This window comes from Diceros bicornis, chromosome 5 (genome assembly GCF_020826845.1).
Source record: "Diceros bicornis minor isolate mBicDic1 chromosome 5, mDicBic1.mat.cur, whole genome shotgun sequence".
Taxonomy (NCBI): domain Eukaryota; kingdom Metazoa; phylum Chordata; class Mammalia; order Perissodactyla; family Rhinocerotidae; genus Diceros; species Diceros bicornis.
The window spans coordinates 58,176,470-58,202,009 of record NC_080744.1 but is presented as its reverse complement, the minus strand read 5'-3'; the positions used below and the strand labels follow the sequence as shown (position 1 = coordinate 58,202,009).

At 37.8% G+C, this 25,540-nt stretch overlaps 1 protein-coding gene across 9 annotated transcripts in view; it reads left to right on the top strand.

Annotated features, from left to right (window-relative positions):
• The window catches only part of HERC1 (HECT and RLD domain containing E3 ubiquitin protein ligase family member 1), a 182,233-nt gene that overhangs the window by 132,549 nt on the left and 24,144 nt on the right, over positions 1 to 25,540 (top strand). For 5 of the 9 annotated variants that reach the window (XM_058541785.1, XM_058541786.1, XM_058541788.1 and 2 more), the window contains exons 41-60: positions 2,753 to 2,869; positions 3,075 to 3,306; positions 5,112 to 5,236; positions 6,227 to 6,447; positions 7,408 to 7,676; positions 8,444 to 8,496; positions 9,196 to 9,396; positions 10,343 to 10,517; positions 12,601 to 12,871; positions 13,011 to 13,224; positions 13,978 to 14,237; positions 15,453 to 15,580; positions 16,305 to 16,432; positions 17,470 to 17,670; positions 19,444 to 19,574; positions 20,383 to 20,582; positions 20,969 to 21,074; positions 22,549 to 22,695; positions 23,044 to 23,145; positions 24,201 to 24,374. In XM_058541785.1, coding sequence (XP_058397768.1) covers positions 2,753 to 2,869; positions 3,075 to 3,306; positions 5,112 to 5,236; positions 6,227 to 6,447; positions 7,408 to 7,676; positions 8,444 to 8,496; positions 9,196 to 9,396; positions 10,343 to 10,517; positions 12,601 to 12,871; positions 13,011 to 13,224; positions 13,978 to 14,237; positions 15,453 to 15,580; positions 16,305 to 16,432; positions 17,470 to 17,670; positions 19,444 to 19,574; positions 20,383 to 20,582; positions 20,969 to 21,074; positions 22,549 to 22,695; positions 23,044 to 23,145; positions 24,201 to 24,374 — 3,455 coding nt within the window. The remainder of the gene's footprint in view (positions 1 to 2,752; positions 2,870 to 3,074; positions 3,307 to 5,111; positions 5,237 to 6,226; positions 6,448 to 7,407; positions 7,677 to 8,443; positions 8,497 to 9,195; positions 9,397 to 10,342; positions 10,518 to 12,600; positions 12,872 to 13,010; positions 13,225 to 13,977; positions 14,238 to 15,452; positions 15,581 to 16,304; positions 16,433 to 17,469; positions 17,671 to 19,443; positions 19,575 to 20,382; positions 20,583 to 20,968; positions 21,075 to 22,548; positions 22,696 to 23,043; positions 23,146 to 24,200; positions 24,375 to 25,540) is intronic. The other 4 variants (XM_058541791.1, XM_058541790.1, XM_058541793.1 and 1 more) reach the window with 4 other exon arrangements.

The following is a 25,540-nucleotide window of genomic DNA, read 5'->3' as shown; positions in this document are numbered from 1 at the left end:
CAAATCTTCCTCAAGCAAAAAGAGGAAGATTGGCAACAGGTTTTAGCTTAGTGTGGCCTTTTTCACCAAAAAAAAAAAAAGTGTATATATATACACACACACACTTTACTTTTGATCTAGGATACAGTTAAGTTACTTGGAAACAATTTGGTTCTTTCAAGTCTTCCTTTTAAGCTTGGTTAGGTGAGACCAGGACAGCCTTTAGTTTCGGGCTAATTTTTCCCCACCACTGAACCAATACCTTTCTTAGTATTCTATTCAATGCCTTATGGATTACAAAGATTTTTCATTCTGGCTTGTGGTAACACAAATTCTTCTTAACCCTATGTGAGCTCCAGGGATTGTTCTGCCTGCTCCTACTGGGTGATTCTTTCCTTAGCTTTGGATAGTTGCTTTATTAGCATCAGCTGAAGACTTGAGGGGACGAGAAGGACTCTCGGCACATTTCTGGAGTTCTCTTTCTGTGCAGCTCTCTTCTTTTCGTGCAGCTCTCTCCTTTCTGGTATTCTACCCTGTTAATTTTAGCCACCTTGAATTCTATACTCTGTCTCCTCAATTCAGAGAGACCACTAAGTTTAGCTTGAATTTACCCTCCCTGAACTGCAGCTTGGAAATTCTCTCCACGCAATACACTGAGACAGTTGTACACCTGGCCTCGTTTGATTCCCTTGTCTCAGGGATCACTCTCCCACACTGCCTGTTGTCCAGTGTCTGCAGACTATTGTTTGATGTATTTCATCTGTTTTTTAGTTGTTTAAGGTGAGTAAATTCAGTCTCTGTTACTCCATCATGACTAGAAGCAGAAGTCCATCAGACATAGCAAGACTATTACCACTGTAGCAGGAGTGACATTTTTTAAGCAAAAATGAGAGTTATGGTCCTCCCTCCCTCCCTCTTTCCTTCCTTCCTAATTCAATTCAAAAGCCATTAAGTGGGGCCAAGCTAGGTAGGCATTGATGCCGGCGGGGTTTGGGAGGTGGGTGGCATGGTGATCCAGAGCGGGGTGTCAGAGCCAGATTGGGGTGAGGAAGTCTCCTTGTATGTGTGGGAGTGGACTGGCATAGAGTATTGGAGTCCAAGTGGGGTGAGAAAGTGTCCGCATGGCCTGGCACCAGGTGTCAGAGTCATGCAGGGTGAGGAAGGCCTCCACTTAGCACTATCTACTGAGAGGGGCTGGGAGTAGTGATGCTTCAGTAGCGATAAACACACCTATTGCCAAGATCCTGTCTTCTAAATGCCATTCTCTGCTAAAGGGAATTCCAGTCTTCTGGCAGAAATGGCTGATTTCAGGGCTGAGTATGAGATGAGCCTGGAAATAGCTTATGCTAGAAAGTGTAAAGTGCTCAATGATGGGCACATGCCTCAAGGATATAGAAACCAGATTGAAGGGGCTTCCACTGGCCAAATCTGGGAGGTTTGGGGCATCAAAATAAATATTCATAATTATATTAATAGATAATAACCTATGAATACAATAAGAACCTATAACCTTGTACTCATGGAGAAAGGAGAAGCTTTGCTTTAGAGTGAAATACCAACTGGTGAATCTGAAAGCAGTAATGGACTTAGAAAACCATCATTTGTCAACCATCATAGTAATAATTAATTCAGCCAATAAACATAAATGTATGCTAATGAATAAAACTTTGATGAGGAATGGGATATTTACATATTCTCCTAGTTCCTACCTGCAAATACTTATTAATTACAAAGGGAAAAAAAAGAGTACCTTTACAGTGGAGAAACCTGGCAGATACCAGCTTAAGTGATCAAAGTTAGCATCACCAGTAATGAGACAAATTGAAATCATGTACCATCTAATAGAATACAGTGAGAAGAAGGCAGCATCACTTTTGTGGTACTCTTGCCAAAACGCACAACTTGAATCTAATTATAAGGACACATCAGACAGAGGGACATTGTACCATGTAACTGGCCTGTAATCTTCAGAGTATCGAAGTGATTGAAAGATACTGAAGAGGGGCTGGCCCCATGGCTTGGCGGTTAAGTGTGCAAGCTCCGCTGCTGGCGGCCGGGGTTCGGATCCTGGGCATGCACCGTCGTACTGCTTCTCCGGCCATGCTGAGGCCCCGTCCCACATACAGCAACTAGAAGGATGTGCAACTATGACATACAACTATCTACTGGGGCTTTGGGGGGAAAATAAATAAATAAAATTATTAAAAAAAAAAAAACAAAAGAAAGATACTGAAGAGACATAAAAACTAAATGCAAGGATGATCCTGGATTAGATCCTTTGCTGTAAAAAAAATCTGGACTTTTGGTGAAACTAAAATGGGATCTGGATTAGATGATAACATTCATTTCCTGACTTTGATGATTGTGTTGTGGTTATGCAGGAGAATGTCCTTATTTGTAGGAGTTATACGTTAGTGTATTCAGGGGATATGGAGCATCATGTCTGCTACTTATTCTCCAATAGTTCAGGGGTAAAAGAATTCTTTGTACTATTCTTGCAAATTTCTGTTAAGTTTGAGATTTGGGTAAACTATTTCAAAATAAGAAAACATTTAAAAATTTTTCAACAGGTTTATTTTGTATTAGCAGGTTTATTTTTATGAAAAACCTTAAAAAGTTATAACAAATGTAATCACATTTAGTTACACATTTAGTGAATTCTTCATAGGATAAAATTTCATTAAATTTAGACAGTCTTAGGAAATTGGGGACTTAGGATTACTGTACATACCATGTGATATTTAGGTCTTTACTTCTCTTTCTTTTGTCTCAGCCTTGTCAGACCCAAGCAGTAGACTTTCAACTTCTCCTCCTCCTCCAGCCATTGCAGTACCCTTGCTGGAAATGGGGTTCTCTCTCCGACAGATTGCCAAAGCCATGGAAGCCACAGGTAGGATATATCAGTATATGCAGATCTGAGAAGCCCGATCTTATTAAGGGCAATATATTTTTTAAGAGGTCATAAAGCTTGGTAAGATTTTTAACACCAAATTTAGTTACAATGGCATCATAACAGACACTCTTAAACTGATAACATGAATAACTAATTATTTTGCCCAAAGTCAGTATCAGACTTTTTTGTTTTCTCTGGTCAGGTGCTCGAGGAGAGGCTGATGCCCAGAACATCACTGTCCTTGCCATGTGGATGATAGAGCACCCTGGGCATGAGGACGAGGAGGAGCCCCAGTCAGGCAGCACAGCAGACTCAAGGCACGGAGCAGCAGTTGTAGGCAGTGGTGGGAAGTCAAATGATCCCTGTTATTTGCAATCACCAGGAGACATACCATCAGCTGATGCTGCTGAAATGGAGGAAGGCTTTAGTGAAAGGTGAAATCCAATTTCATATTTCTGTTCCATGAGTTATAAATGGTGCCCCCAAGAGCCCCATTTATTTCCCTTCATGGATGTTTCTAATGGTGTGTAAACTTGATAACTAGAGATATATGAAAAGATGGACATTTCAGTTACAAGCTTATGTTACCATGAAGGGTAAAAATGACATGACAAATTTTGACTTGAATGGGTGTTGTCATGGAAAGAAGGAAATAATTTTTATATAAAATTGAGCTAAAAAGAGGAAACTGAAGGGCTGGGCTGGTGGCGCAGCGGTTGAGTGCTCGCACTACGCTTTGGCGGCCCGGGGTTCGCTGGTGCAGATCCCAGGCGTGCATCGACGCACCACTTGTCAAGCCATGCTGTGGCGGCGTCCCATATAAAGTAGAGGAAGATGGGCATGGATGTTAGCCTAGGGCCAGTCTTCCTCAGCAAAAAACAGGAGGATTGGCATCAGATGTTAGCTCAGGGCTGATCTTCCTCACTAAAAAAAAAAAAAAAGAGGAAACGGAAAATTAAAACAAGTTTATTCTAAAATAAAATAATTTTATCTCATTAAGTGATATAAAATAGAATGTTCACTTTAATATTAGAAATTGATTTAATTAATGCATTTGATAGAAATGGACTTTTACTCTTTTCTGTCTCTTAATGTAGATTTATATTTTTATCTCTTCTTTAGTTTTTAATATCCAGTACAATATGCCCCTTTTTTTAAGTTGTAAAAAGAATTCTGTGATAATGCCTAGCCTGAAATGAGATATAATAAAATATTCTACAATTCTTGCTAAAATCTTCCCCCTTCAGCACTTCTTATGACTTTAAATCTTCATTTTTTCATTTTAGTCCATGAAGTCGTATGGTTACCAAGGCTTGTGTCTTAGTAGTATGCAGACTTTTTCTGACAAGCTCAGTGAATATTTTTATAACTTATTTTGAAGTATGTTTGTTCGAGGCAAGAATTCCCAATCATTTCAAATTTTAAGTATTTAATCACTTAGGATTTAGTTAAGGCCATTGATCTCATTTGAATTTGGACATGCATTAAACATCATGTCATTGTTGGCATAATTCAAAATCAGTTACAATTATCACTTAGGGCAATATGACATATTTATAACTTAGGAGCTTTATCAGGGACAAAAGATATGTTTCAAAGTTTTACCGTAGGGACCGGCCCGGTGGCTTAGTGGTTAAGTGCACGTGGTCTGCTGCTGGCGGCCCGGGTTCGGATCCTGGGCGCACACCAACACACCGCTTCTCCGGCCATGTTGATGCCGTGTCCCACATACAGCAACTAGAAGGATGTGCAGCTATGACATACAACTATCTACTGGGGCTTTGGGGGAAAAATAAATAAATAAATAAATAAAATTATAAAAAAAAAGTTTTATCGTAAACATATATATTTTTTAATTAATTAATTTTTTTGTGTGAGGAAGATCAGCCCTGAGCTAACATCCAGCCAATCTTCCTCTTTTTGCTGAGGAAGACTGGTCCTGGCCTATCATCCGTGCCCGTCTTCCTCCACTTTATATGGGACACCGCCACAGCATCGCTTGACAAGTAGTGCATCGGTGCGCGCCCGGGATCCGAACGCTGGGCGGGATCCGAACCCTGGGCAGCCGCAGCGGAGCGTGCGAACCTAACCGCTACACCACCAGGCTGGTTCCCGTAAACATGTTTTATTCTTTGTAATATTTGGAGGAAAAAGGAACACCACAAGCAAGCTTGCACCTATGCTTTCTATTCATGATAGTTTTTAAAAATTTGTGTTGCTTCCAAATGTGCATTTGTAGCCCTGATAATCTGGATCATACAGAGAATGCAGCTTCTGGAAGTGGACCACCAGCTAGGGGTCGCTCAGCGGTAACAAGAAGACACAAGTTTGATTTAGCTGCTCGCACATTGCTAGCAAGAGCAGGTAATTATATGTTTTACATCCTTCTCTTGGTGAAAGTATCATATAGTTTATTTGTTTATATTTTAAAGTCAGTGTAACGTTAAAGAAGATATAAACTAATGATACTAAGTACTCAGTTCTTGCACATTAACAGGGCAACTGTTTGCATATCACTTTCCATGCGTTTACGTAATTGAAATCACAGCATACATTCGTAGATTTATTTTTAAGTTCCCTCTGGGTGCAGAAGCCTATACGGATCACTTGTAGATATTGAGAAATTTTGTAAATGCTCTCTCTGCCCTCAAGCGACTTGTAATTTAAGAAGTAAAGGTGCATGTTTAAAATTTAACATCAGTGGCGAGAAGGAGCTGAAAAAAGCACTGTGCCAAAGAAGTAGGCACTGGCTTTTCTGATGTACCGTGTGGACCTTAGAGCTTCGCTACTAGATAAGCAAAAATAAATTCCCTCAATACATTAGTTAATACTTCTAGGATTATGTTCTGGGCATGTGAAGTGTAAGTTATAGGGAATATATTTTCCAAAATGAAAACTAGAATATGTGATTTTTCAAAACAGAGTTTGATCCTTGAAATATTAAAACATAAATAATGATTCAATAATTTATGGGACCAGAACGAAATTGAGACTGTCCTAGAAAATATAGAATGCATGCTTACTATATAGGAAAGGAACTGATTTTTAAAACAATAAACCTAAAAGAATAATAACCGCCCTCACTTATTGAGTGTTTTTCTGTATAACAACCATTACGAAGTATTTTACATGGATTATATTATTTAAACCTATCAACAGCCCCTCGAGTTATGAGTGCTATTATCCTCATTTTACAGAAGAAACACATGCGATAGGTACAATTTTATGTTTATGGTCTGGAATCCAGTAAGTCAGCTGAGATACTCACCTGCATGTATGGCAGTTAAGAACTGGTGAAATATTCAAAATTATTTTATACTTGGAAATGAAATGCCTTTTTTGTTTTGTTCTGAGCGGGGTTATACCGCTCTGTGCAGGCCCACAGGAATCAAAGTCGGAGAGAAGGAATATCTTTGCAGCAAGACCCAGGGGCGTTGTATGACTTTAATTTAGATGAGGAATTGGAAATTGATCTTGATGATGAAGCGATGGAAGCTATGTTTGGACAAGACCTGACCAGTGACAATGATATTCTGGGAATGTGGATCCCAGAGGTACTGGATTGGCCTACCTGGGTGTGTGTGACTGCAGCGGGGGCTGCTCTGACTTATTTTCCTGCCCTCCTGTTCATACAGCTTGTTAACAGCAGCCTTGCCTAGAGTTGTAACACTCTAAAAAGTCTTACATCTAATCCTAAAGTTTGGGGCTCTAATGCTTGAGGTTACTTTCATACCTACAAACTAATAAGAAAAAGTCTCTCTTGTTGCTTGCTCTGTGCGATTTTATTGCTTCTCTCCCCAGATTAAATGAATAGAGCCATATTGTGGTAATATTTGGTTCTAATATCAAAGATAGACTACAAAACAGGCATCAGGTCCCAGTCGACTCTGCCGGGTATATAACATGGCTGCTGTGCTCACCGTGCTATCTGAATGCATGCTCTTCTCCTTCATAGGTTCCATTTAATCACTGTAATGCCTCATTCTAGGAAACAGTACCTCCCAAATCTTGTAAATACCTCCATCGAGGGGCAGGGTACATGGTGGGTTTGTATGTTTACATTGTTTAGTGTTACGCTTTTGTGGCAGGGAGACTGAAGAATTCAAAGGAGTAAGTCCTACAGGAAAGAGCATTTACTGTATTAAGTTGATAAGATAAATGAATCCTAATGATTTCTTAGAAATTCAGAAAATAGGTATGCATGTTATGACCAGGTAAAAAGTAGTTTTTATTAGAGGGATTTAAAAAAATCATTTGAGATGGGGAAGATTGTCATTTTTATTAGCTCTTGTCAGTAGGATAGTCAGTTACTTTTATTGTAACTTATTAGAGTGAGGAGGGGCAGAGAAGAGAACACTTTCAGATTGCGTGACCTGAATTCTGATTTCAAAGAAATTTGTTATGTAGCATTAATGAAATCTTTCAAATATTCCAGCATAAGTAAACAAAGTAGTTAATATAATAAATAATCTGTTTACCTCTTTTTAATTTTATGTTAAATTGACTAATAATTGATATGAAATCATTTTGTGCAGCATGTTTGTGAGTCTGAAGACAGGGAAGAAGTGGTGGTTTGTGAACTGTGTGAATGCAGTGTCGTTAGCTTCAATCAGCACATGAAGAGAAATCACCCAGGCTGCGGGCGCAGTGCAAACCGCCAGGGCTATCGCAGCAACGGCTCCTATGTTGATGGCTGGTTTGGTGGTGAATGTGGGAGTGGAAATCCATACTACTTGCTGTGTGGCAGCTGCAGGGAAAAGTACTTAGCCCTGAAGACCAAATCCAAGACCACAAGTTCAGAAAGGTACTTTGAAATTGTGTAGATATCCAGACCCTCTGAAGGAAGAGTATAAGGTATCTCTCATTAAGACATGGGAATTGTAGCTTTTTTCATGTGAGGAGTTACTTTTAACTTTTCCTAAAGTCCTGTAATTGCTGAATTGGAGGGCAGGAAGGATGAAGGAGGTTGAGGAATTCATGTTCCTGCCAGAGCTGGGAGCCTGTAGTTCAGGAACAGTGGCATGGCAGCAGGTCTGTCACTGGAGTTTGACTGTGTTAACCTTTGACTTGTTGGCAAGTTGTGGGCTAGACCTTTTCCTTAACCTTCAGGAGATTTATGGTCATTATTTTTTTTGTTGGTGGTTTTCACCATATTTTTGACATCTCATGATCTTTTTCTTGATGAAAAATTAGACTAGATTAAATGAGCTTCCATGAACATGTTACCTCTTTATATCCTTGAATAGCAATTAATCTCTAGTCAGTAGGGTTTTTGCCCTTATTGTCAACTTAAAATCTTTAAGACATTCTGGAATAGGTTTTGATTAAAAGAGTTGTTGTAGGTGACCCAGAAACCTCCCCAGTAATTTCATAAAACGGTCACTGATTTTGTAAGCATTTGTGTGCTTACGTATTAGTAGTTTTTATTACATTAGCCCATAACATGAGACACACTTTTTAATTTTGTGTTGCTTTATTAATGACCTTTTAAAATGTTCTAATGACTTAATTTGCATTTTTGGGTACTAACTGTTTTATTTAAAAACACATTGTTCTTCATGTTTGATGCAGGTACAAGGGACAAGCTCCAGATCTAATTGGCAAGCAGGACAGTGTGTATGAAGGTAGTTGTTTTGAGAGCTTCTTTATTTTACATGTATTTTTATATATACCTATTGCTTAACAGCTTTTAATAAAATTTACGTTCTTATGTGTGTGTTTGTATTTATGGACATGTTAACTTAAACTTTCTCTAAAAATCTCTAAAAAGCTCAAGGTAGTTTGATAGCAACAGCCCTAGTTTTAAAAGTCGAAGGAAAAGGACCTGGGTTCAAATACTAGCTTTACCAAAGAATGTTCATTTCTGTGTTGCATATATATTTTTTTTAAATAAGGAAAACAGGTAGTATATTTTGAATTTCCGTTCTATTTGAGGAAAGTAAAAAATAAAAAATTGAAGTGAGCATCAGTGTATCTGGAGCATTCATTTACTTGAAATAACTCATTCCCTAATTATTATGGGCAGGGTTAAGAACTCTTTGTTGGCTCTGTAACAATATTTTTTATTAGTTGAAACCTCCATTAGCAGCTGTAACCTTTGCTATTGCTTCAAATGGATTTGACTGCTCTGACTTCCTTATAGTCTCACTATGCCTCAGGAGTGCAGTTTGGTTGGGTTACCAGGAGATGGTGCTATAGTTCATTTCGTGGGCACTGGGCTTTCAGTCCATCTGCATCTTAGACAAATTTCACAGTAACCATTGCCAGCAGAGTTATGTCATGTTTATAGTCACATATTATACATTTATTTATTTAAATTCCAGAAGACTGGGACATGTTGGATGTTGATGAAGATGAAAAGCTAACGGGTGAAGAAGAATTTGAATTACTTGCTGGACCACTTGGTTTAAATGATCGACGCATTGTGCCAGAACCAGTTCAGTTCCCTGACAGTGATCCATTGGGAGCATCAGTGGCAATGGTAACAGCCACCAACAGTATGGAAGAGACTCTGATGCAAATAGGTAAACTGAAATGCTGATTGGCGTAGATTTTATAGAGTCTATGTTAATTTGTTTCTTACATAGGTAAATAATCATAAGGCAAAGGTAAATCATAATAAGGGTTCAACATTATCCCACCCCATCAAGTATCTTTAGCCAGTTGTTTAACATTTTGAAGGTATAATGTAATATTAAGTTTTGATTTTTTGGTTTTTAAGAAATATATATTTTTTTGTGTGTGAGGAAGATCGGCCCTGAGCTAACATCTGCCAGTCCTCCTCTTTTTTTGCTGAGGAAGACTCGCCCTGGGCTAACATCCATGCCCATTTTCCTCTACTTTATATGGGACACCGCCACAGCGTGGCTCGACAAGCAGCGTGTTGGTGCGTGCCTGGGATCCGAACCGGCGAACCCCAGGCTGCCACAGTGGAGCGCGCGCACTTAACTGCTTGCGCCCCCAGGCTGGCCCCTGGTTTTTAAGAAATATTGAAGTGATAAAAAGAAAATTTATAAAATATGAATAAAATGTTTTTTAACTTTGTGATGAGAGACTCCTGGAATGACTAAAAACTATTTTGCAGTTTTTTTATTTGGGTGAGAGGATATAAGGAATATAAAATAAAGAATTGGGGCAGTATGGGTGACTCAGCCCTTTATGTGTACTCAAAACCTATTTTCAAAACTATATCTTCCCTATATTTGTTAATAACAGTAGAAGTAATACATAAGCAAAATAAATAAAACCAAAAAAATTTAAGAAGCATATATTTCTCCTATAATTATTGAGTTAGAAATATCTATTTCTCCTAAGGAATTTTTTGTATAACAAAGTTTCAGATGAGCAAAACACATTGGTTTGCTGTCTTTCCTTGCAACCTCGGACCTAGGTAAAATGGGAAAATTTTTCAGTAGTCCTGATATTTTTTTCTTACCTTATTGGGAACTAAACAAAATCTTATTTTTTCAGGTTGCCATGGTTCTGTAGAAAAGAGTTCGTCTGGGAGAATAACATTAGGTGAGCAGGCAGCTGCCTTAGCAAACCCTCATGACCGAGTTGTGGCTTTAAGGAGAGTGACTGCTGCTGCTCAGGTTCTTCTGGCCAGAACCATGGTCATGAGAGCTCTGTCTCTTCTCTCAGTCAGGTAAATGTCAAATGATGCTAAGTTAGCTTCTAGTATATATTAGAAGGAGTCTGCTTTTGTTTGGGAGGATAAGGTAGAATTTTTAGAAACTTGAATATCTACTGTTGAATGAAAGAAGTTAGACATAGTCATCATTGTTATTCATTCAGTCAGTCAGTCATACTTTCCATTAATACTTGGCTCTTTTTAGGTAGAAAATAATGCATTATAGTAACTGAGTAAACAGCAAACATTTTATTATCCGAAATGGGAAACTAAAGCTGTTGATCCATTTGGTGCAGGGTAAAAATAAAAGGTCAAATGAGTTTTTCTGCAGAAATGAGTAACTGTATAGCTAAGTCAACCTGTAAATTCCAGAATGGAGACTTTTGCTGTGTTCATACTGTGGAGTGTAATGTTAAAAAAGGGAAGAGAGCCAAGAATACCTAAAAGACATAGATTTAAGAAATGGTTAAGCAGGGGTATTTAACAGTAATCAATGAAGACAAAAGGACCCTGAGAGAAAAACTCAAAATGTAGATGAGACTGTGTGGTGTTGGCTCAGGAATAGACAATTTGGACAGTGGAGAACAGAGTTCAGAAACTGACTCACACAGACAGATAAACACTTGATTTATGACACTGTTTACACTGCACAGCAGTGAGGAAAGGATGATCTTTTCAATAATTTGGGCTAGGTCAAATGGTTTATTCACATAGGAACAAAAAGATTCTTGGCTCTGACCTCACACTATATAAAACAAATATTTCCAAGTGGCTCTTAGATCTAAATGTGAAAGATAAATCAATAAAGTTTCTATGAGGTAACATAGGAAGAATTTATGCTTGATGTTGGAAAAGGCAGAGATTTCTTAAGCAAGTCACAAAAGGCATTCACCATAAAGAAAAAGATTGATAAATTGGACTACATTTAAAAAGAACTTTTGTTCAGCAAAAGTCACTAAGAAAGTTAAAAAACAAGCCACCGCATCGGGGAAGATATTAGCAATGCGTATAACCAACAGCATATGTAAAGAATTCCTATAAATTTATGAGAAAAAGACAACCCAAAAGAAAAATGGGCAAAATACAAAATGATACAAAATACAAAAGAGGACCTCCAAATGGCCAATTAACATGAAAAATGAAGGATTCAGCCTCATTAGTCTTCAGAGAAATGAAAATGAAAACCAGTGAGATGCTACTATACACCCACCAGAGTGGCTAAAATTGAAAAGACTAGGGGAAAAAAGTGAACATGAGGATGTGGAACACCTAGAACTCTCATACACTGCTGGTGAAAAAATAAATTGGCACAACTATTCTGGAAAACTCTTCGATAGTACCAACTAAAGGTGAATATTCACATATTCTGTGACCCAAAAGTCCACTTCTGGGTGTATGTCCAACAGGAATGCTTACATATGTGCACCCAGAGAATAAACAGGAACATTCATGGCACTGCTATTTATAATGGGCCCATGCTGGAAAATACCTGAGTGTCATCTGTATGGATAAATGAATTGTGATAGATTTCATTTATATGTCAATGGAAATGAATGAATACTGCTATAATGCAATAACGTGGTTGAGTCTTACAAGCATTGTGTTGAGCCAAAGAAGCTAGACGCAAAAAAATGCATACTTAATTTTTTTATTTATATAAAGTTCAAAAACAGGCAAAACTGATTTATGGCTTTAGAAGTCAGGATAGTGGTTACTTTTGAGGGCCTAGTGACTGAGAAGGGCTCAAGCAGGCTGCTGAGGTGTTGGTATGTTCTGTTTCTTGATCTGGGAGGTGGTTACAGGGGTTTGTTCAGTTTGTGAAAAGTCATGATTTGTGAACATTCCTGTATGTTATACTTTGTTAATTCAGTTGCATTTCAAGTATATGTCAATATTTATTAACATTTTTTAAAGTTTCAGTAACAGTTTCCAGCTTACGTAATATTTTTGGACATCTCTTAGGACATGGATGACTAGTGATAGTGCAGCTTGCCTTTTATTTTGCCTGTTGGTGCTATGGGTGATATGTGGGGCTCCAAATGGTTCCTTAAGAAATCTATTTTCTTTATCCATCTGAACTGTTTTCCTTTCCTGGCAGTGGTTCCAGTTGTAGCTTGGCTGCTGGTCTTGAATCTCTGGGCCTTACAGATATCCGAACGCTGGTTCGATTAATGTGCTTGGCTGCAGCAGGGAGAGCTGGCCTCTCCACCAGCCCTTCTGCCATGGCAAGTGCCTCAGAACGCTCACGAGGCGGGCACAGCAAGGCCAACAAGCCCATCTCTTGCCTGGCCTATCTGAGCACGGCAGTAGGGTGTCTGGCATCAAACACTCCTAGTGCCGCAAAACTCCTGGTGCAGTTGTGTACACAGGTGAGCTAGTTTTCAGTGCTTTTCTTGTTGCATTGCTTATTTCTGACCAATGCTTAAAAAGCCTTTTGAGGTGAAATCTTCTTTTTGTTCCAAAATTATATGTAAAAATTAAACCTGTTTGTTCTAATTGCCTCTTCAGAACTTGATTTCTGCTGCAACAGGTGTAAATCTAACCACGGTCGATGATCCAATTCAGCGAAAGTTTTTACCCAGCTTTCTCCGAGGAATTGCTGAAGAGAATAAGCTTGTAACCTCCCCAAATTTTGTTGTAACTCAGGCCCTTGTGGCATTACTAGCAGACAAAGGGGCCAAACTGAGACCTAACTATGATAAGTCAGAAGTTGAAAAGAAAGGTAAGTTTCATGCAATTTAAATATAGTTTTCTAATCAGTTTGATTTATGTTTTAAAAAATGTGTTTTTGCATTGTGGTGTGTGTTGAATTACATAAATTCAAGTGTACTTAAGTTTAAATCATAAAAGAAGTGCATGGATATTTTTTCATTGTGCATGGAAACAAATATTAGGAAATGTCCCAAATTAGTCTTGATTTGATTAGATTATTTTATTAGATTATGGTTTGAGTCACCATAGATGATAATCCTATTAGATTTCCTTAATGAAATTTAGATAGAGGTAATGCTATTTTTCTCTTTGTCTAAAGATCATAGCACTTTGAAGGGACTATTTAATCACTGCTGTCTACTCTTCTCTTCATCAGGGCCATTTGGCCAAGAGAGATGGGCTTTTGGATCTATCAGCCTAGACCTTTGACTGGCTGTTAAGATCACTTTTGAGCAGCAAAAGCCAAACTCTTATTCTTTAGGGCATGCTGCTTCTGCCCTGGCCTTAAAATTATTTCTGCTGCATTCTCAGTCTGTGTCCTTAGAGGAAAGACTATTGATTGATGTTTGTAAATGTACATATGCAGTGAATCAGATTTATTATAGAATTTTATGTGAGATAAATGCTTTATACCTTATATGCATATGTTAGTGAAATGATTGCTTGCAAAAGTGCTAATTCTTAAGAGATATGGGTTAACCCATTTTTGTTTGTTCATCACTACCAGCTCTTACCTGGGCATCATTTCACTGTTTTGTTTAAGCAGGTTTAACTGCCCAAATGTATGCCCATCCTTCCTATGATCCTTCTGCTGTAGGCCCTCTGGAGCTGGCTAATGCCCTGGCAGCCTGCTGCCTCTCCTCCAGGCTGTCCTCACAGCATAGGCAATGGGCTGCTCAACAGCTCGTGCGCACTCTTGCTGCACATGACCGCGACAACCAGACTACTCCACAAACACTCGCTGATATGGGAGGAGATCTCAGAAAATGCTCCTTTATCAAGTTGGAGGCTCATCAAAACAGAGTATGTATATTGAACCCCAAGTTTGTTAATCACCTTATGTAAGATAAAATAGTTTCTGCCCTTCTCAAAGAGCTCAAAATTTAGATCTTGGTCTCTCTCTCTCACTCACTCACTCATTCTTTCTCTCTCTCTCTCTCTCTCTCTCTCTCTCTCTCTCACACACACACACACACACACACACACACACACACACACACACACACAAAATTATCACTATCTGTCTGGTAATTACTAACTCTTCTTTCACTGTATGTTGGGTTATTAGTGCCACGGAGTCGATTCTGACTCTTAGCAACCCTGTGTACAGCAGAGCAGAACTCTGCTCGATCTTGTTACACCGTCCTCTCGTCATCCAGCACTATATCAGACAGTGCTCCGCTGCGATTCATAGGATTTTCCCGGCAATTTTTTTGGAAGTGGCTGGTCAGGTCCTTCTTCCTAGTCTCTCTTACTCTGGAAGCTCTGTTGAAACCTGTCCACCGTGGGTGACCCTGTTGATGTTTGAAATACCAGTGACATAGCTTTCAGCATCATAGCAGCACACAGCTGCCACAGTATGACAACCAACAGACAAGTAGTGTGGTTCCTTGGCTGGGAAACGAACCTGAGTCAAGGTGATGAGAGCACTGAATCTTAACTACTAAACCACCAGGGCTGGCTTGGGTTGACGTAGTAGTATACAAATGGGAAAATCAGATGGGGGATGAGAAGAAAACCAAAGGAATAGCCTTACAAAAGGTGAAGGTTTATGCATGCAAGAGGAAGAGAAATTGGCCTCACTATTTTAATATAACCCACTGGGCCTCTGAGCAATGACAATGGCAGTTTAGGAAATGAAGACTGACCTCTATTGTTTAACCATTTTTAAAATCGCTTCTTAGTCTATGTTACTTATTTTATAGAAAATATAAATATGTTGAAGTATTTTGCTTTATTGAGTTAAATAAACATGTTTAGTAAAGATTCTAACAGGTCTCAGATAACTCGAATGAATTTGGGCCTAGTACTTTAAAGCTATGCTTCAAATAGGTGTGTATTTACAAGCCAATTAGAAAAGAATGAAACCATGCATATTGTAGTATAACGTAGATACAGTTTTTTTTTGCAATTTCGTGGTAGATTTCTTTTTGTTAATTTGATAGCATTTTTTCAAATGATAGAATCATTTCAATCAAAACTTGCTCAAATATTGCTGGATTTTTTCAACTGTTTTAGGTAATGACTTGTGTTTGGTGTAATAAAAAAGGACTCTTGGCTACAAGTGGCAATGATGGCACCATCCGGGTGTGGAATGTTACCAAGAAGCAATACTCACTGCAGCAGACCTGCGTGTTCAACAGATTGTGAGTGCTAGCGTTATCTCTCTTGTGTAACATTTAATGTAACAGAATCCTAAACATGCCTCATCTTGGTTGTGTTAATGTAATCAAATTGTCATTAAAATTTTTTATAATTTTTCTTTTAAAATAGTCTTGCTATATCTTCAATGTGTATTTTTAAATTTCTAGGATAGTAATTCAGAAAATAAAAATTTTAACTATTAATATCTGGACTTACTCAGAATTAAATCAAGGTCTACTATACTAGCAAATAAATGTTCAATTCTGTAAAACAGTTGGCTAATTTTCCATCATTCTTCAAGAATTATTTAGGAATTAGAGTAATGATATTTCTTCTTTAGCAGAATAGTAGCTTCTTTTATTTATGGCTAGCTGTATTTCTTTTCTGAGAACTTCTCTAGAGATTAGGCAAACAAGAATCAATGTGTTCTGAATAATAATGATGTGTACAACCTATACAGAATGAGAATGTCTTTGTTGACAAATTATATACTACATTAAATGATGAATAGTCTAAGCATAAACTCTTTTATAATTCCACATTTTTCACATTATGACAAACACTAGCGAATATGTGATTGTCAAATATTGCTACCCAAGCTTTTGGAATCTAAGAATCTGCTGTTATGTATTCTAGTCTACATGAAACCCTTATTTTAAGGTTTGGGGTTTAGTATACTTTTGGATGATGGAGATTAGAATTCCATACATATCTGTTATATTCTAGGGAAGGGGATGCTGAGGAAAGCCTGGGGTCACCCAGTGATCCAAGTTTCTCACCTGTTTCCTGGAGTGTCAGTGGCAAATATCTAGCTGGGGCTTTGGAAAAGATGGTGAATATCTGGCAAGTTAATGGTAAGAGTCATGTAAATGCTAGTAAACTCCTGAAGGTACTCTTTAAGCCTATCTCGTAGTCTTCTGTCCAGACAATGGCTTCCCTTCACCTTGAAACTCACAATCTATTAACTGAAAATCTGTGCATAGTATGGTTTAAATTAAAGAGGAAGTGCTCATTTCCTGACTTTCCTTTTGAGGAGTTTCAACTAACCTGATAATTGTAAACGAAAAATTCTTTTTATGTACCCCTTTCAGAGTAGAATTTGAGGAGAAGTAGCGATCTCTGAATTTTCAGCTGTGTGTCCTTTTCAGTCACTTGAAGTATTTCTACTCTCATGCATCGTTTAATGATAGGGATGCATTCTAAGAAATGCATCGATAGGCAGTTTTGTCACTATGTGAACATCGTAGAACGTACCTACACAAACTTAGTTGGTATGAGCTACTGCACACCTAGGCTATGCAGCACTGATTTTATGGGACTCCTGTTATATATTTGATCCATCATTGACCAAAATGTTATGCAGTGCATGACTGTATTAATTTTGTCTGTTTGACGGGTACAAACTCTTGTCAATTTTTAATAATACCTCTCTGGAAAGTAAAAATCATTATTATAATCTTAGGCTTATCAGTATTTTTGTTTGTTTTTGCATATTTGAGGAATGGCTGTTCTATTTCACATATTTGAAGGAATTGCTAGCCTTAACTGTAGGTAAATTTCTTATGTTAATTTGTTTTTCAGTAATTATTAGGAAAGAACTTAAGTGTTTACATTTGTACACTGAGTATTTTCCTTTACTTTTTCTTCTATGAAGCTATCATTTTAGTCCTATTAGTAGACAAAAAACCTTATTACAGAAAAGCTTATTCATTTGATAATCATATGTAGTATGTAGATGAAGGATCCTGCCTTGCAGTCATATTCATTGGTAGGCTTTTAGGAAATTGAGGGCTGCTTTGAGTGTATATTAGAATTAAGTGGTATTTCTTTTTGTTCTTGTATTGTTTTTAAGAATTAAGTAACGACTAGTTTATGTTTTCTTCATCTTTAGGAGGAAAAGGATTGGTAGATATTCAGCCACATTGGGTGTCTGCCCTGGCTTGGCCGGAAGAGGGTCCAGCTACAGCCTGGTCAGGAGAGTCTCCAGAATTATTGTTGGTGGGACGGATGGACGGATCTCTAGGACTGATTGAAGTTGTTGATGTGTCCACCATGCACCGTCGAGAATTGGAGCATTGCTATCGAAAGGATGGTAAATGTCTGGACTTGTGTCTAGCTGAGAAAATGTTCCCCACAATCAAATAGACTTAGGTTTTTGGCACTTGCTTTTAAAAATGCTGAGTGAATATTACTTTTGGCTTTGTTTTCTAAATTGTCTAGTTGGTGTTCCATTTTAATTATTTACTAAATTGAAAGATATTTCTCTCCCAATCCCTATCACACATCTCTGCCAAAATGAGATCTAATAGTATTATAATATATTAGTCATTCATCCTTCCTGTAAGTATCTGAACACTTATAACAGGCTCTAAGTCTCCCTTGAAAGTTAGGAATGTCCAATAGAAAAAAGATAATAATCATTGTTAGAGATGAATTTTTTTTTTTTTTTGTGAGGAGGATGAGCCCTGAACTAACATCCATGCCAATCCTTCCTCTTTTTGCTGAGGAAGACTGGCCCTGTGCTAACATCTGTGCCTATCTTCCTCCCCTTTATATGGGACACTGCCACAGCATGACCTGACAAGTGGTGCCTCACGGGGCGCCCGGGATCCGAACCCAGGCCGCCAGCAGCAGAGCTCATGCACTTAACCGCTACGCCACGAGGTTGTCCCTGAAATTGTTAACAAATGAGTGAAATTGAGGAAATGGGGGAAGGAGGAGGAGAGGAGTTCCTGGTCTGAGAAGAGATAGTAGGAAGTCTGCTTTCACTTATTTTCTCATTGTGTTCCCTTTGGAGGCATAGGCATCTTACTTGATAGTTTTTATTAGTTGTTTTAGGAGAGTGGGATATTTCAAAGGTCACAGTTCCTGCTTACATGGTACTCTATTAACAAAATAGAACAGTTTTTTTAATTTAGTTTTTTTTTTAATAGGTAATACCTTCATAGGAATCAAAAATTTTAAAATTTAAAAAGGTATACAGTGAAAAGTCTTTCTCCCATCTACTCAGTTCCCACGTCCCCATTCTACTCCCACAGATAAATACTGTTTTTTACTTTTTTGTAGCCTTCCAGTGTTACATATGCTTAAAGAAGCAAATACGAATATAAATTGTTAGAATAGAATATGTTTGATAGAATATGGAAACACTCTGAGTAGGGGAATATTAAACAAGCAAAAGAAGGGACAAGTAATTTTTTTATGACTTGGGTTATTTCACTTCCCAGTTTCATGGTAGATTCTGGCCCAAAAGAAAAGAATTTGGTTCAGTCACATAAAATCAGCGAGGAAATCCAATTTTTGTCTCTCTTTTTTAATAACTACCTGGAAAGAATGAAAGATTAAAAATGAGGTAGCCCTGGGGCCGGCCTGGTGGCGCAGCAGTTAAGTGCGCACATTCTGCTTCAGCGGCCCAGGGTTCGCCAGTTTAGATCCTGGGTGCAGACCTACTCACCACCACTCATCAAGCCATGCTGAGGCTATGGCGGCGTCCCACATAGAAGAACTAGAAGGACCTACAGCTAGGATATACAACTATGTACTGGGGCTTTGGGGAGGGGAAAAAAAAAGAGGAAGATTGGCAACAGATATTAGCTTAGGGCCAGTCTTCCTCAAAAAAAAAAAAATGAGGTTGTCCTTGTCACTTATAAATAACACTTTTAAAGTGGGTTACATGGAATCCCTGCTGTAAGCCTACATTTTGTCTAAACGCATTAAAGAGATGTTTGGAAACTTACTGGCAGTGGTTGCAGTAGCAAATATTTGTTGCAAATTCTCTGCCTTTTAAGTTAGACAATGACAAGTCTCTCTGTTTTTTCTTTTTTCTTTCTTTTTTTCTATTTTAATTTTGTTTTTATCATGTTAGTGTCTGTAACTTGCATTGCTTGGTTCAGCGAAGACAGACCATTTGCAGTGGGATATTTTGATGGAAAATTGTTACTGGGAACAAAAGAACCACTTGAGAAAGGAGGCATTATTCTAATCGATGCACATAAGGTAAAGCATCTTTACTGGATGGTTATTTTTTCTTGTTTTTTTACTGTAGTATCGCTTGATACTAGTTTCTTTAAAAATTTCATCAGGCACTTATGATTTAATATTCTGTTGTTACACAAAGTCTTTGGACCATGAGTATACGTGGAAAAGTCTATGTAAGAAAGCCATCAAACAGAGAAAGAAGTAAAACCAAAACAGTGAAATAGGAACACCCTTGGAGTACTCCCGGTCAGAGTACCTCCCACTGATGCCAGAAATCCCATCTATGAGGAATGATTCCTTTACCTTAGAGGTTGCCAGTTCAGATGCTTACAGGGCCACCTAGGCAAGTAACCTAAATGCATGAAGCCAGGATTTGGAAGGTATGAAGGAGAGTAAAAAAAGAAAAAAGAACACAATGATGACAATCATATAAACACAAAACACGTCCTGGATTCTCATAACTATTTGCTATTTTGGTGTAAGGGGTGCTTTTTTTTTAAGTTTCTTCTTTTTTGTGTTTTAATGATTACTAGTCAAGAAAAAGGCTAATGAAAGGTAGCATATCCGTTTTGAATCAGAATTTCATAATTCATTCATTCTACTAACATTTATTGAGCTTTGACTGCAGTAAATATATATAATGCACACTATATTATAGGGTGACTTGTTCTAGTGATTGGGAATGATATGACAGTATCTGTGATTTATGTAAAATTTTGATTTCAAAATAATTGAGTAATAGAAGTATAGCTCATAAATTATTGAGTTTCAAGTATTTGTGAAAGAAGCATTACTATGATTTTTTTTCTCCCCCTACCATTTTAAGGATACTCTTGTTAGTATGAAGTGGGACCCAACAGGTCATATTCTGATGACATGTGCCAAAGAAGAAAATGTGAAATTATGGGGGCCTATTTCAGGATGCTGGCGCTGTCTGCATTCACTCTGCCATCCATCTATTGTAAATGGCATCGCTTGGTGCAGCCTCTCAGGGAAAGGATCCAAGTTGCATTTACTGCTGGCTACGTATGTTGTAAATTTATATGTGTGTGTCTTAATTTTTATGTTAGTATAGACTGTTATTTGCATTAAATATGGCTTCTGAGTAGTTTTAAATAGTTTATTGCCAGTTACTATTATTATAATGTGTAATACCATAAGATCACTTTAGAGAAATAAAGAGCAGTTTTCCAATGTGAAATTTGGTATGTAATCTCCTTCTTTGGGTGTGAGGTTGTTAGAATATTGATACTAGTTGTATTTCTTATAAAAGATTATAACATACCTACTACAAATAACTTTTTAAAATAAATTATAGTAGTTCTATCAGGTCTTAATTGATTGCTGTGTGAAAATATTTTTACTTCTGCATATTGACATGTTTTGGTTTTATGTGATCAATTTTTTTTAAGTGGCTGTCAGAGTGGCTTAGTATGTGTTTGGCATATCCCACAAGATACCACACAGACCAGTGTGACTAGTTCAGAAGGATGGTGGGACCAGGAATCAAATTGCCAGGTGAATGTTCTGGTGTTTTTGAAGACTTTATTTGAAACCATAGATAGCATATGTTATCAAAGTAATCCTCCCTTAATTACTAAGATACTTAGTACTGTATGCCAGAGGACGAAATCCATTAGGGAAATGTACATGATTGTCATACTTAGTGTACTCTCTGAATGAGCTTAATTTTTTATAAGTCAGAGACACCATAATTGCTTGTTAAGGTGAGATATTCAATAAATATTGAGTGGTAATCATTTGCGGTAAAGGGTATGATCGACACTATAGATAGACAAGTTCTAAGTTAAGTCTTTGGTACAGTGAAATAGGAACGCTATGGGAGCACACCTATTTAAAGTTGTTTGCTACTGATACCAGAATTCCACCTGTGAAGAACAATTCCTTTACCTTAAACAGAGGTTACAAATTCAGATAGATGCATGCAGGGCCATCTAGGCAAGTAACGTATATTCACGAGGCTGGTAGTCGGAAGGTGTGGAGAGGGTAAAAAAACCAAAAAACAAGTGCACATACTTCATATAAAGGGCACAGTTGCCACAGAGCTAACTGTCACCCTCCAGAAATGAGAGCCTGTTGTTACCAGATTGTCTAATTTTTTGGTTAGAAGCCAAAAATCCAGTGTTTTCAGTAAATCTCCCAGTATTAAACATTAACACCTGACTCAAAATTCTATAAAACACTGGGTGGCCAATCAAATTGCATCCCCAAGCTACCAGTTTACAACCTCTGTTGCTCTTTCTTTTGTTCATGACACAAATACCCCTGGAATACATAACGCTTTATGTCATCTTTGAGTAAATGAGTACATCTGATATTCTACTCTGTCATAACTAGGATGAGGGAGCTTAAGGACAAGGAAAGGGGGTGATGAGGTAGGGGTATATAGCTCACTAATGAGAGGAAAATATCACAGAGGTGGAGTTGGGAGCCCTAAGATAAACCTAGTTTGCTTTTTGTGCTAGACAGTAGCCCTTTGGACAGGCCATACCTATCTCACTTCTAAAACCTGCAGAGCAAACATGAAATTAGACATTATGTGACAGAACTATCAGCAACAAAAAGAGGAACCTGTTCTATAGAGCTAGCATGTGCAATTCACAAATATTAGGGGCTAAAAATGAAAATTACATAAAGCTGAATTTAAAAATTAAAACACTCATTAAAAAGTAAAAGTTAGAATTTTCCTATCTCTAAGGGGTAATTGGAACTTAGAAATGTAGTCATTTCTGCCGGTTTGAAGAGTAGGAAATTAGCTTAGAAGTATATCAAAAAAGATGAAACTTGGCTTCAGCAAAGGAGAACCAGGTTGATATTTTATTAATTTCTCAGGTAACTCTTAGAAGACAGTTGTCCTTCCCTCCTCCCTAATTTTATGCTGAAATATAAAATTTCCAAGAATGAATTGTAAATCTTGAATCTATAAATTGTTTTAATTTCAATATATGTTAAAAATAAAAATGAATTGCAGGATGGATATAGGAAATCATCTGGAGTCAAGTGTGTTTATCAGCTGCGGGGACACATCACCCCTGTCCGGACTGTTGCCTTTAGTTCTGATGGGTTGGCCTTGGTGTCTGGTGGACTAGGTGGGCTCATGAACATTTGGTCTTTAAGGGTAAGAGTATAAATGTTATTTTTATCTTGAGTAATGTTTTTACGTTAACTTATATATGTTAAAAATTAACCCAATCAATCCTACCCATATTTTGTATAGTAATATCTTAAATACTGAAGAAACTCCTTTCAAAATCCTCTACCGCTTAATTTTTCTTATTGATGATAAATATTTTTAAAATCATCTAGGCCCTAGAAAATTGGGTAGTAGGTATGCAATTGGAAATTGCCAAATTTAGCTATAGTGTGGATTTTATAATATGTTTTTGTGAGTGTGAAGTATAAATTTAGAATGTTAAGTAGTGACTAGGATTAAGTAATGTGTATTGATAAATACATCTCATTTTAGGATGGCTCTGTCTTGCAAACTGTTGTGATAGGCTCTGGAGCTATCCAGACCACAGTATGGATTCCAGATGTTGGAGTAGCTGCTTGCTCAAATAGATCAAAGGTAATATTGCAATTATATTAAATCATAGAGTGTAAGCCTGTAAGGTACCTTAAAAATCATAGTGCAAGCATCCCACTTTACAGAGGAGAAAAGTGATATACAAAGGGATTATTACTTGCCCAAGATAATTTATAAGGCAACTATTTAGTGGCAGAAGGAAAAGTAGAACCCACATCTCCTGATTTATAAACTAGTACTCTTTCTACTATACCCTAGACTTTGGTGAAAATGCTTAATTACTGAATGACTTCATTTCCATTGGAAGTTATAAAGTGGATTTTGACTTTCTGCCATGATTTTTGAGATAGCACTAAACTGTCTTAAAAGAACTTTCCCTGAAAAGGACTGTCCCAAAGATGTTTAACTCAAGTATACACAATATATTTTGGCTTTTAAATTTAGTATTTTAGTAAAAATTACCAGCCTCTTGCTGTGAAGTAATTCTGTGATATGACATTCTCCCCTACTGAATTGCCTTTCATAACCCTTAATGAATAGAGTCAGTGTGCTGCTTTGGTTTACATTTTGTGTGGTTAAATGATACTAAAATAGAGCTGTAAGCTTGCTGGTTTAGTCCTGCTAGAAGTAAAATATAGAATCAGACCTTAGGCAGTAGTGGCCTGTGTAGAATAAACCATGGAGCCACAGTTAGAGCAGTACTGCTGCTTTTGTAGATGTGTCCCTCAGCAGACGAAGTACCACTTCCTCTAATATCCCTGTGGTCATGTCAGACTTTTAAAATATACTAGATACCTTGTTCTGCAAGTCCTATGTAATAGCAAATAATTGATCTTATCTCTTTAAGGAGAATCAACTAATCCAAGGTAGTTCACAAATTTTATGTTTATTTCTTATTCACTTGTTTTCATCTAGACAAAATTTAGGATGTTTTGAAGTTCATAGGCATTAAAAGTACAGCATAAAATGTCCAAAAAGTAAAAATGTTTAATGAAATTACTGGAAGGAATTTCTCAGATATGAATGGTGATAGAATTATCTCCCTTTATCTTTTACTTAAACAAATATATCATGTGGCATGATTTATTTTCCATCAGGATGTTTTGGTCGTCAGTTGTACGGCAGAATGGGCTGCTGCCAATCATGTTTTAGCAACCTGTAGGACAGCACTGAAACAACAAGGTATTCTGGGATTAAACATGGCTCCCTGCATGAGAGCATTTCTGGAGCGGCTGCCCATGATGCTTCAGGAGCAGTATGCCTATGAAAAGGTAACTGATTACACTCCTACAGATCTGCAGATGCCTGGTGCTTTGGAATTTGAGTTACAGCTTTGAATTTATCCCTTAAGAGCATGAGGTCTCAGGAAAATACATGGGGCTATTTGGGCAGAATCAAATAAAGATAAGTCATGCCCAAAACAGTTGTTGGTAATCCTAAGCCTACTCTTACTTTAGTTTAGTGAGAGTAAAATTGTAAAATAACCCTCAAATTTGTGTAGTGATTATATCATTCTTTTTCAGAATGTTTATTCTCCCCCCCCCCCAAGCCCCAGTAGATAGTCGTATGTCATAGCTGCACGTCCTTCTAGTTGCTGTATGTGGGACACGGCCTCAGCATGGCCGGAGAAGCGGTGCGTCGGTGCACGCCCGGGATCCGAACCCGGGCCGCCAGCAGTGGAGTACGTGCACTTAACCGCTCAGCCACGGGGCCGGCCCTTCAGAATGTTTATTCACTCCAAAACTTCTTAAAATATCTGTGCTCCAGAGTATCATCTTACCTTTTCTGACCCATATATCTATTTTTTTGTGGTTTTGCCATCCCAAAGGTGGGAGGTAGTAGTGGATATGTGTGTCAGAGTGAACATCCTCTCCACTTATTGTATGATTCCTTGTGGAAAGTTTAGTGGAAGAGCTAAGGTTGAACTGAGCAGGCTCACTGAATACTACAATGAGGAAGTATGGAATTCGGACCTGTTGCCCAAGCTGTGATCCTGTGTAACCTGTCTTCCAGCTCTCAGTAGTCACAGTGTGCTGCCTCTAGGCAGAGCTCTGAGGTTTTTCCCCTTCTTTTTTTGCCAAGCTACATTAATATATTCAGCCGTTATCACACCCAGTTAATTTCACTGATGCATTTGCCCAGGTTTTCTTTTCTGAATCAGTCTCTCCCAGAGTTGCTCTACTATGACTAGAGAGTGCCGTGAAAGAAAGATTTTCCTTTTATGGTTACCAAGCTTCTCTTGGCAAAGGGGGAATTGTGAGAGGGAGCAAATCTCCATGGTTTAGCTGTTGTCTCTCTCTCTCTCTTTCTCTCTCTTTTTTTTTTTTTAATTCAAGAAAAACTCTAATGGAAATATACTGAATGCAATGTGATATCCTGGATTGGATCCTGGAGCAGAAAAGGGACATTAGTGGGAAAACCAATTAAAGTTGTGTTT